General features: G+C 38.5%; 1 protein-coding gene across 5 annotated transcripts in view; it reads right to left on the reverse strand.

Annotated features, from left to right (window-relative positions):
* The window catches only part of CENPE (centromere protein E), a 151,581-nt gene that overhangs the window by 56,267 nt on the left and 81,363 nt on the right, over nucleotides 1-13,951 (reverse strand). For 4 of the 5 annotated variants that reach the window (XM_077476655.1, XM_077476656.1, XM_077476652.1 and 1 more), the window contains 7 exons: nucleotides 9,585-9,728; nucleotides 7,737-8,027; nucleotides 7,383-7,544; nucleotides 7,168-7,305; nucleotides 3,937-4,068; nucleotides 3,553-3,792; nucleotides 3,067-3,441 (listed from right to left, as the gene is read on the reverse strand). In XM_077476655.1, the coding sequence (XP_077332781.1) occupies nucleotides 3,067-3,441; nucleotides 3,553-3,792; nucleotides 3,937-4,068; nucleotides 7,168-7,305; nucleotides 7,383-7,544; nucleotides 7,737-8,027; nucleotides 9,585-9,728 (1,482 nt within the window). The remainder of the gene's footprint in view (nucleotides 1-3,066; nucleotides 3,442-3,552; nucleotides 3,793-3,936; nucleotides 4,069-7,167; nucleotides 7,306-7,382; nucleotides 7,545-7,736; nucleotides 8,028-9,584; nucleotides 9,729-13,951) is intronic. The other variant, XM_077476653.1, reaches the window with a different exon arrangement.

A 13,951-nucleotide genomic window follows, 5' to 3' on the forward strand; every position in this document is an offset into this window, starting at 1 on the left:
TCCTCCTCTTCTGGAGTCCCCAACTGGCATTCCTGGCTCCTTCCGACTGCCCGATCTCAAGCTGGGTTGTTTGTGTCTATTGGCAGACAGTGTGGCTTGGCTCTATCTCACAGGATTTGATTGACAGCAGTGAGCAAAGTGAGAGAGCTGCGGCTCCTGGGCACAGCACTGGACTGAGATTGGGCTCAGGTAAGTATTTGTGGGAGAATTTTTTAAAAATCTTTCTGCCTTTACAAGCACTTTAACTCAACAACATCCCTTCTATTGCTCTCCACCTCCTAAATACATATATATTTTACTGCTGTGATCTGAATTCCAGTTAGAAGGTGCCTATATTCTTTCTACATGGCAGCACTGTATATTGGAATGTAGCCACCATTTCTCACTTTGAAAACATGTAAAACTATTTTCTTCAGTGAAGTTAAAAGGAGGCATGGCTTGCATTTACTACAAAACGTCATTTATTTTGGATAGTAACTGGACTGCAAGGTGGTTTGAGTAATGTTATTTCAGGGCTGTGTGACTTGGACAATCAGTTCTTCAAATGTCATAACTTTCGTGATAATGTTATCAATGGTTCCAATTAAAATAAATAGTAAAAGTTGACCTGCCAGTGTAGTTCTCATATCCAATTAAAAAAGTTTTCTACTATGCATTAATAGGGATTACCCTTTTATTGACTGTTGCAATTCCTGGTGTGCCATACACTAGGTCAATCATTTTCTGCAGTAGTTTGGCGCCAAGCCAAACTTTGGGGCACAAAACCTAAAATTGTGCTGTTTGGAGTATACAGGGGGTTTGCCCTTTAACACATCAAGCCTATTGTGAAGTCATGCATTTCATGATTGATGTCAGTTTAACAATACTTAAAGAGGAAGTAAACCCTAATGGGTTTACTTCCTCTTTGTTTACCTGCAAAGGCAAAGCATAATGGGCTACTATGCATTGCATAGTAGCCCATTATGTGTCACTTACCTGACACAGGCCCCGATTTCCTCGCCGGCTTGAATTGTCCATCTTTCTTCCGGGGTCACGTACTGCGGCTCTGTGACTGGCCGGAGCCACGTGACGTCACGGCATGTCGTTTAATGAAAACAGCACGCCGTGACCCTTCTGAAGTGTGCATGTGCCGAGTACATCGGCGCATGTGCAGAAGGAATCCTCGTACGGGGAATTGTAAATATCTCCTAAACCATGTAGGTTTAGGAGATATTTGCAGCACCTACAGGTAAGGCTTAATCTAGGCTTACCAGTAGGTTAAAGTGTGCTGTAAGGGTTTACAACCACCATTTTAACATTCTGGCCATTGAGCTGGACCTGTACTGAGGCATATGGCTTAAAGAGCTTATTTTTCCATGAAACATACTTCCAAATTCAAATTCAAAATTCAAAAGGGGTAATTAAAGTGGTGTTGCCACCAAAAAAATAAAACTACTTAAAATTCGTAAAAAAAATTAAAAAAAAATAATTGGCAAAAAAAAAATTTTTTACTCACCTCTAAATACCGGTTGCTAGGGGGTCCCTCGTAGTCTGCCTTCTTCATTGCCCGGGCTGGTGACATCACTTCCCCTCGCGCCGCACATTCACCTGGGACCTGTCATGTGTCCCAGGTGACTGTACGGTGTATCACGGCGCCCTGCGCCGCTCGCGCAGTGGGTGCCCGGCTGTGAAGCCACAGCCGGGTGCCCACAGTATGCATGACGGCGCCGCGAGTGGAGCGGGGAGCGAGGGGGGGGGGGGCTTCGTTCCCCCGCATCGCTGGACCCTGAGGCAGGTAAGTGTCCGATTATTAAAAGCCAGCAGCTGCAGTATTTGTAGCTGCTGACTTTTAATTTTTTTTTTTTTTTAGGGGGTAGCCCACTTTAAGGAACATTATCAGAATTATGCAGCCAATAGTTAAATGTATTGCAATTTAAAGGTGTTCTGGAAAATAAATATGCAGCATAAAATGAATTTCAGGAGTGCGAAGGAAAAACTAAATGAATATGCATTTTCTTGCTGTAAGCTTGCAAAGTGTAGTGAATCAAAGCCAAAGCTGCACAATTTACACACACACACACACGTATTTGGGTGTGTGTACCCATCAAAAATGTATTAAAAAAAGGTACATCGACATGCAGCTGACCTGCAATTGACCTACATTAAGCAGGTTTAGCATTACCATAGACTTGGAGAATGAAAAACCAGCTTTATACAAATAAAAACCCGTCCACATTGCTAGTTTGATAGGCAAACATACGGATGACAGTCTAGCAATGCTCATCACTCCTGCAGACAATGTATTTAGGTCTAATGCCAATCTGCCTTTATGTAGAAGCACATAAGAAAAGCATGATTGGACAATTTCAAAAGCAGGCTGTTTTTTTAACCGGTGGGGGCAGACATATGTGGAAGATAGTGAAATAATATCTCTTGGGAAACTCCAAACTACAGAACACAAATACTGTACGTAATAGGAATTCCCCATCAGCAATATAGATAACATCCTTATGAACCATGCTATAGGTCCTTTCAATGCCTAGTTTCCTTTTGTGGGTGTTGCCATCTCTTTGCGTTAGTTTTATGCTGTCCTTCACTAATGTTTTATTTGGGAGTTTCTGTTGGTATACTGCTTTAATTGTAATGAAAGTGCAGCAAGTACACAGGAAATAGCTCATCACATCTATATCTTTGGAGGAAGTGGATGTGATCTGCGAAATCCGCAGTCATTGATGTCTCATCATAAGTGCAGCCTCCAGCCTCACAATTGGGTGATGGATCAATATTAGACCTTTGACTATTATAACTAATATATGAGTGTTATTGTATGATAGGATAGGACTAGAAGGTTATACGTTTTAAAGAACATTTCTAGGTATAACTTTTTAAGAAGTTGGGTTTCATGCTGTAATATAAATAACAATTTTACGATGGGAAATATGAGTTATGTTGATTTTATATATTAAATGTGTAGCTTTGATGCCCCTATGCATTGTTTCCCTGATTGGACCTATTTGGGGGAAATACCAGATCTTAGGTAAGTGGAAGACTGAATGTTGTACATGTGTTAGCCTGTAAGTGACATACCGAGCTTGATGCAGTTTCTATGATTTCTTTGAGGCTGGTGTTTTCACCCAGAACAATTTCCAGCTTGCTTTGCAGGTTCTCTCTGTAGCAAGTCACCTTCTCTAGCTCTTCCTGGAGTGCACAAAGTTTATCTGAAAGTTCCTGTTTTTCTCCTTGTAATTTTTCCATTGAGATGCTACTTTGCTGTAGATTTCTCTCCAGCATTTCTAATTCAGAAATATTTTTTTCTGAATTTTTTAATTCCATTAATTTCTCAGCAGCCTCCTTTGCTTCCTGGTCCCTTAATGTCAATTGTTGGCTTGTTGTTTCCAGTTTTTCCTTCAGCGTCTCAATTAAGCTTGCTAGATCTTCTGTTTCTTTGCTTTGTGCTGCCCTCTACAATAATGAAATATAGCTATAAATACCAAGAAGACTATACTCTTTGGTGCCATTTCTAGCATATAAACATTTAAAAACAGAACTAAAATGTATTATTCTCATACTTACATCTTCTGTTTGTCTTTGCATAACAGATACCAGCTGAAGGTTCTCTGCTTTGAGGGTATCTATTAACTGCAGATATTGTTCTCTCTCTTGAGAAATAGTGTGGATATTCTGCTGTAGGTGACCAATTTTCTCTCTTAAAATATTTCGTTCAGCTTCTACTTCTAGTCTGGTTGAAACATTCATCTCTTCCTCATCTACTAACACCTCGGTCAGCACTTCCTTGTCTTGTGTCTCTTTATCCTTAGAAAACAAAGATGCATACTTTTCTTATAAATCTGAAACCAACCAAGATTTTTCTTTTCAAAGATTAGCACTACATAAACTAGAGTTTGTTTACCCAAACTTCTCCATTTGATATAAGAATAAAGCTAAAGAAAAACTTACTAATAGTCCATATTTAGTGGTAGTGTGCGCTTCTTCAAGGTTCCTCTTTTGCTCTGTCATAAATCTTAACTCTTCACTCAGCTGGTCTCTCTCAGTCACAGCGGCATGGAGTTTTCCCTCCAGTTCCAAAATCTTTAAATACAAAAATTATAGATTTAGATTGTTTTACAGTTTTAATATATAACTGTGTGCAGACACCAAGTTATTTACATGGATGACGAGTTATTAAATTTATTGGAAGGCCTGCTGCTTGTAGGCCGGGGACAGTCATTCTTGAACAGGCTCACCGATACTGCAGAAAGAGGGGGAAAGAACAGCTGGAGAAAACAAGGAAAATAAATTTCAATGACACTAAACTCTAGTACAAGAAGCTCTGTTCACGTATGTATTCTTAAAAGTAATTGTAAAGGGATTTTAAAAAACAAACATGTCCTACTTACCTGCTTTTTGCAATGATTTGGCACAGAGCAGCCCTGATCCTCCTCTTCTGGAGTCCCCAACTGGCACTCCTTGCTCCTCCTTCCGACTGCCCGATCTCGAGCTGGGTTGTTTGTGTCTATTGACAGACACAGTGCGGCTTGGCCCTACCTCACAGGATTTGATTGACAGCAGGAGGAACAAACAGCTCCCGCTGCTGCTTCCATGTCCAGTGAGCAGAGAGACGGCTCTTGGGCACATCATTGGACAGAGATCGGGCTCAGGTAAGTATTTGGGGGAGAATTTTTTTAAAAACCTTCTGCCTTTACAGCCACTAACTCAAAAAAGTCTATTCTATTGCTCTCAGCCTCCTCCTAAATTTATATACATTTTACTGCTGTGATCTGAATTCCAGTTTGTTGTGAATTCATTAAGAAAAAAATAATAATAATACATTTAATATTTACTGTCAGAGCCTGGTAACATTTAAATCAGCAAACCAAAGGACCACTTTCCCCTCCCATCAGAATTAGGTGACCAATTTATATGACCCCTTGAAAAGATGGGCTGCGACAAACAAAAGTCTCAAGCTGACTCAGACTGGAGCCACAATAACTTTTAAGTCAAGGAAAGTTTAAATAAATAAACCTATTGTATTAGAGAGTGAACAGATATACTAAAGTCAACCTCAATATGGACTCAGATGCCAATGAGACAATGGACTAAGATACGAAATGGAGATCTCCCCCACAGGGCAAATAAGACACCTCTATTAGAAAAGTAAACAATGGGACTGTATGCATGAATGTTCACTGTTCATTTGAAGACACTACGAGGAAACATTGAAAATTGTGTATTTTTTTTTTTTACATCATAATATACGTATATGAGAAGCCGGGATATGATATCTTACTATAGAGTTCATCTCAAAACCTGCTGTAAGATTCATATACCAGTATCATCCATATTTTTCTAAGCCATTTAAATTCTACATAGGTCACAACTGAGATTATAATTTTAGTATCTAATGATCTAAAGAACTTGGTCACAAAGAAATTATATATGAAAGTGTGATTATAAGTAGAAGTGTTTTAGCAACAAATTAGTATTATAAAAAACATAAATCATGATTAGAATTGTATAAGAATTTAACCTATGTTTAGATAAACAAATATTGATTGGATACCCAAATTATACATGTATCCATATAGATAATAATTGTATGTGATTTGTTTGATATATATCTAACCTGTGTCCTTTCTAAACGGACTAAAGATTAACAGATCTACATTGATATGCATATATATCACCAATTTATGCAAGTGATTATTGGAAATTTATGTTAAAGCGTATTTTACATTATGCCATAATTCTTGAACACTCGAAATATATTCGTTAGAACATATAAATAACGAACACATATTACAGAATTGGAAAAATATTAACTTAAAGAAATAAAACACCAAACATAGGTGAGACACCTGGTGGTGGAAGGTGCTAATACCTTAAAATCACGAGACTCCCGGGAAAGCTAACCATTAAGTCTGCCGGCCAATGAGGAGGGAACACATACCCTCTGGGCAGAACTTAGTATAATTTTATGATCCTTTTGTTTAAGAGGATATTTAAGAAACTAGAAAGAAAAAGGAGGGAAAAGGAAGCTCGGAGGAGAGCTGGGGGGAGAGAGTCAGGGGGAAGCTTAGGGACCCCCCCTGAGAAGGGACACTGGAAGACATGCATGAATACACATTTTACATTCATGAAGATCCCTGCTCCTTGGAATGTTGAAGCCACGACAGCCATCTTAAAATTCCTGGTAACACTCCACACTAATAGCCATATTAGAAATGGGTAAATATATGTTTATCATCTATTTTATGTTCTCTTAAATATTGATGTTTTTGAATATTCTATTATTGAAATACTTCTCCCGAATCAATAACCGCCTTTTAGATTTTTCTCTAAATTAAATTTTTCATACATTTCTTTTTGCATAGATGCCAATTTTATTGACAAACAAATGTCTAATTTATTTCACATTGTTAACCACTTACTTACCTGCAGTATAGTAACGGTTGGATGTGTGAAATACAGACATTCTGTTTAATTGTCAATTATCAAAAGGTTATTGATTCTACCGAGAAATGATAATGGTGATAATTGTGTCCAAGGTACTACTACGCCCAGTTTGAGGGTGTTCCCAGAAATTGTCAAAATGATCAAGTAATGTAATCTGTATTTTAATATTTCATGTAAATATTTGTTTTCTGTCAACCAATAAATGTAGCTATTTTGTATGATCACTCGTCTCCGTGAATAAGTTTCACATATATAGACTGTGTCATATAGACTGATTCTGTATCTTAAAAATATCTTCGTTAAAAATTACTTAGGAAATATTGTGCGGGAAAAATGTCCTTAAAAGCACAACAAGTTAGAGGGTGCCTATATTTTTTCTACATGGTACCACTGTATATTGTAAAAGGTAGCCACCCTTGCTTACTGCCAAAAAGCACTAGAGACTAATCAGATTTGTGGTGTGCATAGAGCAGTGCAGATGACCACAACAGTTCACTGCTTATGCCAAACAAAGGGCATTGAGAGAGAAAAGGAGAGGGTGTTTAGCCCACCGAAGACATTACAAAAAGGCAGAAAAAATACAAAAAGGCAGAAAAACACAGTAAACCAATTTCATGAAAATAGATCACAGGGCCATTATGCTGTGGATGCCTACGGATTATTATTGGAGATTAAGGATATCATTAAGTGGCACTTAACGTCGCTGAACTGAAAACAGAACATGATGATATTTACTTTCACTTCCAGGTTCTTTTCCAGATTACTTGTTTGGCCATTAGAGCCATCCACTTGTGATGTCAGTGCATCAAATAGCCTGGACTTTTCTTTCAGCTCATCCAGAGCATTTCGCAGTTCTTCCTGTGTTTCTATGGACTGAGAAACAAAACCCCATTTACTACAAATACTGTAAGAACACTTTGCCAGCCAGCGCTGTAACCTGTCATTCTTACCATTTCAATGTTGTCATGTAAATCAAGTTTGAGCTGGTCTCTTTCATCTGTTACAGCTTTCAGTGTTTCTAGCAGCTTTTCTTTCTCTTGCATCTGTTCCATTTGTCCCATTACATCTTCATGTGGTGGCTTCTCGGGCAACTCTTCATCTAGCTGTTGGAGCTGCAGGTTATTACATATATTTTACATAAACTAAAAAGATAAAAAAAGGACCCCTTCTACCAACCCCCCACCCGATCCCAGACTTCATCTCTATATAAGAGTATAATAAAAAAAAAAAAAAAAAAAAAAAAAAAAAAGAGATTATATATATATATATATATATATAACATTTTAAGCATTACCGGTATATACCTCACAAACTTGTTTGGTAGCTCTCTCCACTTTGGCTTGAAGGGCATCCTTTTCTACCAGAAGGTTGTTCTTGGCATTCTCAAACTCATCTCTCTGTTCCATGACAGATTGGAGGTCCTCTTCAAGAGCATCAAGTCTCTGCATAAGTTCATGCTTCTCCTCTTCCATAGTGGCTAGAGCCAGCTCAGCGGATTTGAGGCTTTCATTGACAACTTGAATTTCAGTAATTAAACTCTGATGGTCTTCTTCCATTTTCTTAATGCCAATTGTATCAGAATTTGCTTCACTAGCCTGGATTTTATTTTGTGGCACAAATGCCAAAAAGCATAAAAACATTAAAGACAGAAAGTAAGTAATTTCAGAAGTACGTCCCATCAATTTTATTATAAAAACAGGGAAACAAACATTAGCTAGTTAAAAGCGGTTCACTTATTACAGTAACTTTTTTTGTTTTTCTCGTTATTACATATCAGAGGATACTTGTGTTTAATGCTACTGTAACTTCACAAAGAACCACATATCAAAGCATTTTAAAAGCAGAGTTTGGGATTACAATTGTATAAATTACTGATATGCTGCATGGGCTTGCACAGAGCACTTCTGCCTTTAAACCGATCTGGATGTGTCAGGGGATTTTGAAAGACTGCACTGGGTAATCTTTTATAGGGCTTGTTACCATCATGTCCTTAAGTCCCAACAGCAATTCACATTTTGTAGATTAGCATATTGCCATGACAGGAATTACAAAAAGAAAATGTGCAAGGTTAATTGCAAAACATGTGTTGGTGGGATTTAGGCCTAATGCCCCTTTTACACTGCTGTGATTTTACCTCAATTTTGCAGCGATTTCAGGGAATGCCTGTGTAAACTTGAGGTCTATGGATCTCACCTTGCATCAAAGTCAGACCAAAGTAGTACAGGGATGACTTTGAAGTCAGTGCATCTTGAAGTCGCACAGATATGAATGGTACTCGGAAATCATGAGGTATGATTTGCCATGCGACTTTGCAGTACAAGTCGCACAAGTGTGAAAAGGGCCTTATTCATACAGTGCAAAAAAAAAAAAAAAGAAAAAGAAAAAAACAAAAAAAAACAAACAGGCACGGTTCCTGCAATATTTGATCTATTGCTAACAATACCCAACTATGAACTGTGAGATTACATCTGAAAATTGTTGAACAGCTGCAGCCACTTTTAACCTGCCATTGCTTTTTACAGGTGGAGTGGCCGCAACTGTCTGTATCTACCTGTAAAGGAAGGCACAGAAAACCACTGAATTCTTACTGCACTTGGCCCTTTCTGCTGTGCGAATGAGACACACAGCTCTAAATCACCTCAGGGAGCTCTTCAAGCCTCAAATACAACCTGGATAGAGCAGTATATAGATATTTACACTTTGGTTAAATTGGCACTCCTACAATAAATGTTTAGGAGATGTTCTCATCCAATGCAAGTATGCAATAACTAGTTTATATGAATTGTAATGGATTTTTATTTGATAGCAATATTATACATGGATTAATGACAAAACTGGCCACTGGAAGGGTAAAGAAAACCAGTATGCTTTGATAAACATATACATACATATACATACACATATATATATACACACACACACACACATATACATTAAAGATAGTTTCAAAGAGCAACTGGACCCATGAGAAGATAAGCTTTTATATTGTCCCTTTATGTTATCTTGTGCATTCCTTGTAAAGCACTTTTAGAAGCTACCTTTAAAAAGGCACTATATAAAATAAAGTTCATTATTATAAAAAAAAAAAAAAAAATAATAATGTTAAATCACCACTGTTAACAGGTATCAGTTCATTAGAATCTAGACTTTACCTCTGTGGTGTCCTCATGGTTTACTGCTTGTATAGAAATACGTTCAGCATAATCTGAAATCTGTTTTCTCAGATCTGACACAAGTTGTTTCTGGCATTTAAGCTCCTCCTGGGTCGTCCTCAGTTCATCCTGGGTTTCAATTGACTGAATAAAATGTGTGTACAAAAATAACTTCCGTTAATGGATATTAAAATATGAATACTGACATTGTAAAACAATGCAAACAGTAGCTCAGTAAATGTGAAAAAAAGCCTATAGCTCCACCCGCTGACTGCCAATTGTATATATGAAATATTCATAGTAACCCTGCTAAAACAGATTTTTTTTTTATATACGGCTATAAAAAAAAAAAAAAAAAAAAAAAAAAAAAAGGAAAAAGGAAATGCAAAACAGTAAGCATTTACTTTAAAAATATCTTGAAAAAAAAAAAAAAAAAAGAAGGACCAAAAAGGAAAAGATAAGATGGGAACTGAATTGGGTGTCATAATGGTCACACCAGAATGCAGTGTTTTTCTGTGTTCCAGAGATGTGTGATATTATGCATGTTTGCATATCACACCTCACTGGATGGTGCATATGTCACAACTAGCGGAAAGCACCATGCTACTCTAAGGTTACCTGAAGTGGAGAAAGAAAGAAAAAAAAAAAAAAAAAGAAGAGAAAAAAAAAAAAAAAAAAAAAAAAAAGCTGTGCAATTCAATAAAATAATATTAAAAACAATAAGATTGCATTACACCGCACCCTGCTACACATCACTGCTGCCTAAAAATGGACTGCTGGCAAATGAGGTTTAATATTGAAAAATGTAAAGTAACGCATTTGGGTGCCAAAAACATGAATGCAAGTTACTCACTAGGATGGAGAACCTCTGGGGGAATCTAGGATGGAAAAGAACCTGGGGATCCTAGTAGATGACAGGCTCAACAATGGAATGCAATGCCAGGCTGCTGCTAACAAAGCCAGCAGAATACTGGCTTGTATTAAAAAGGGATTCAGGCCAGACACAAAACTATAATTCTCCCACTCTACAAGACTCTGGTCTGGCCACATCTTGAGTATGCCACCCAGTTCTGGGCACCAGTCTTCAGGAAGGATGTGCTGGAGAGAAAAAAAGAAAAAAAGAAAAAAGGGCAACAAAGCTAAGGGACTGGCGGACCTCAGCTAAGAGGAAAGACTACAAGCATTGAATGTATTCACTCTGGAGAATACGCTTGAGAGCAGATATGATATCAATGTACAAATACCATACTGGTGACTCTAAAATAGGGAAAGAACCTTTTAAGTGAAAGGGAATTTAAAAAAGACACACAGCCATTCACTAAAATTAGAAGAGACGCATTTAACCTTAAACTGCAGAGGCTTCTTTACTGTCAGATCAGTAAGGATGTGGAATTCACTTCCACAAGCAGTCGTATCAGCAGGGAGCATCAATTAAAAAAAATAAAAAAAAAAATTAGATGGGCACCTTAAAGAGGAAGTAAACCCCTATGAGTTTACTTCCTCTTTCATTCCCTGCAAAGGAAAAGCATAACGGACTACTATGCATCGCATAGTAGTCCATTATGTGTCACTTACCTGACACAGGAGCCAGCGATGTCACCGCATCCATCTTCTCGGTGGGTCTCGCTGCTCCGCCGCTGTCCTTCGGCGATGACGTCACTCTCGCGCATGCGCACGGGAGCCGCCACGCACGGCATATTTGGCGTCGACGGTGCCGCGCTCAGAGACAGCGGTGCCTGTCTTTCGCCAAATATCTCCTAAACCGTGTAGGTTTAGGAGATATTTCTTGGACCTACAGGTAAGCCTTAATCTAGGTTTACCTGTAGGTCAAAGTTTGTTGTAAGGGTTTACAACCACTTTAACGACCACAACATACAGGGGTATACAATGTACTATGAACATAAATACACATACTTTAGGTTCGACTGAATGGACTTGTTTGTTTTTTCAACTTCACCAACTATGTAACACTACAGAGCACCAAAAGGTTTTTGTTGCAAACAATATGTTTTCACACTTAAAGGAAGACTGTGGAAAACATGCCATCCCTGCTGAGAAAGTACTACAATTACTATCTTACACGGAACTGCTCTTGTTCTCATACCAGGGACCTTATAGACAAAGAAAATCCTTAAGAAATACATAGGTTTCCATTGCCAACCTGTCTGAAAATGCAAGGTGCCTGGCTGTCGGTTTCAATATCATTTGGAATAGTGACTCAGAATAATCAAGAATACTAGTGAAGTAATAATATGCATTCTTGCTCTGGATCAGAGACTCAAAGTACTGAAACCACTGAATCGGCATGACAGCCATACAATTGGCATTTTCGGAAAAAAAATTAAAAAAATCAGCATGTTGGAAGCCTGCTTATATGCCACAAAACATTTAGATTTTTACTCCCAGTTTTCACATAGAATTGAATTACAGCTGCCAAATTTGTTCTATACATTTATAAATAAACCCAAACCATGTGTCTGGGGCTTAACTGTCACTCCTGGCAACATGCGGTGGGAAGGAGAGTGGCAGGAGGACAGTAAAAATCTATTTACTGATCTCCTCTGAAGTATGAACCCTGAAGCAATCAGCTCTGAGCATTTCTGGGTTCAGATCAATCGAATAGACTGTGCTAAACCAGATATAACAGAGTTTAAATGGTGACAGAGGTCTCCTTAAAAAGGAAAAACATGCACTTTTGTTGTTCTACCTTCCCTTGACCTTAAAGATCCCATCATCCCACTTCACAAATGTAGACTTATGCCGCGTACACACGATCGGACTTAACGGCGGACCAGCGTCCAGACAATTTAATCACGTGTGGGATCCAGCGGGCTTTTTCTTCCCAAAAGTCTGGCGGACCTAGAAATAAGACTGGCTTCAAATTTGCCCACCGGACTCTGCTTTTAGCAGATAATCCGTTCGTCTGTGTGCTAGTCCGACGGACTGAAACCGATGCTAGAGCAGCTATTGGCTACGAACTTCCTTATTCTACGTCATCACGTTCGAATCCGTCAGACTTTTGGAGTGATCTTGTGTGGCCAAGTCCGTTCGTTTGAAAGTCTGGCGGACCTCAGCTGCAAAGACCATCGGATTGTCAGCTGAACCATGTCTGTTGAAAAGTCTGGTAGTGTGTACGCGGCATTAGAGAGATATAAAGTCTGTGACCTACGTGGATTCTTTTCATCTAGAGATTTGTGTCCACAGAGCCCCCTATAAAACTTTAAAAGCCTCTGGTCCCCATGTACAAATACGACAATTGTGCCACTTTATAGGATATCTATTCACAAGACAGAAAGAGAGCAATAATTCTAGTTCACAGTGAATGATGGCCTAGAAGTCGACCGATATGGGTTTTTCTCTGGCCGATGCCGATATTTAGAAATCATGGCGGCCGATGGCCAATATATGATGCCGATTTTTTTGGGCCGATATGTTAGGCCGATTTTTATTTTATTTTTTTATCCCCCTTCATCTCATAAAACCTAACAGACACCTTTCCCACTGGGGCGTTTTTTTTAGGTGCTTTTGGGCTAAAAAATAGCGCCTGTAAAGTGCCTGCAAAACGGCTCCCCTGCAGTCTGTGTGAAAGACAGAGTGCTTTCACACTGAGGCGATGCAAGCAGCACGTTTGGAGTGGTGTATACCGCTTCTACAACACTCCTGCCCATTGATATTAATGGGCACCACTGCCCAAGCGCATGCAATGCGATTTGGCAGAGGTGCTTCACGGGCGCATTTAACCTCTTCTTCGGCCGCTAGCTAGGATTATATGCATCCCACTAGCAGCCGAATAGCACCGCTAAAATGATGGTAAAGCACTGCTAAAACTAGCAACATTTTACCATCAACGTCTGCCCGCTCCAGTGTGCAAGCAGCCTATAAAATAAAAACAAGTACTCAAAACTTTTGGACGAAAAAAAAAAAAAAAAAAAAAAAAGACTAACTTTACTGTTTTAGTTTTTTTTTTTTTTTTTTAAATCATTTAGTGTATTTTTTTTCCCCCAAAAAAATGCATTTGAAAGACCTCTGCGCAAATGCTGTGTGACATAAAATGTTGCAACAACCGCTATTTTATTCCCTAGGATCTCTGCTAAAAAAAAATATATATACTTTTTGGGGGGTCTAAGTGATTTTCTGGCAGAAAATACAGGACTTTTACTTGTAAGCAACAAGTGTCAGAAAAGATTTAGTCTTTAAATGGTTAAACTGAGAACTTCTACACACTGAGATGACTTCATTCATTCAAGTGTAAACATTGTATCTTTCTGTTCTTTTCTTGGCAGTCTGCCCAGAGAGGAGGAAAGACGTTTCTATGAAGACTCAGGCAACTTACACTGACTTCTATTACAGAAGTCATTTCCAAGTCC

This window comes from Lithobates pipiens, unplaced genomic scaffold (genome assembly GCF_037356315.1).
Source record: "Lithobates pipiens isolate NorthernLeopardFrog02 unplaced genomic scaffold, aLitPip1_a1.2 Scaffold_13, whole genome shotgun sequence".
Taxonomy (NCBI): Eukaryota; Metazoa; Chordata; class Amphibia; order Anura; family Ranidae; genus Lithobates; species Lithobates pipiens.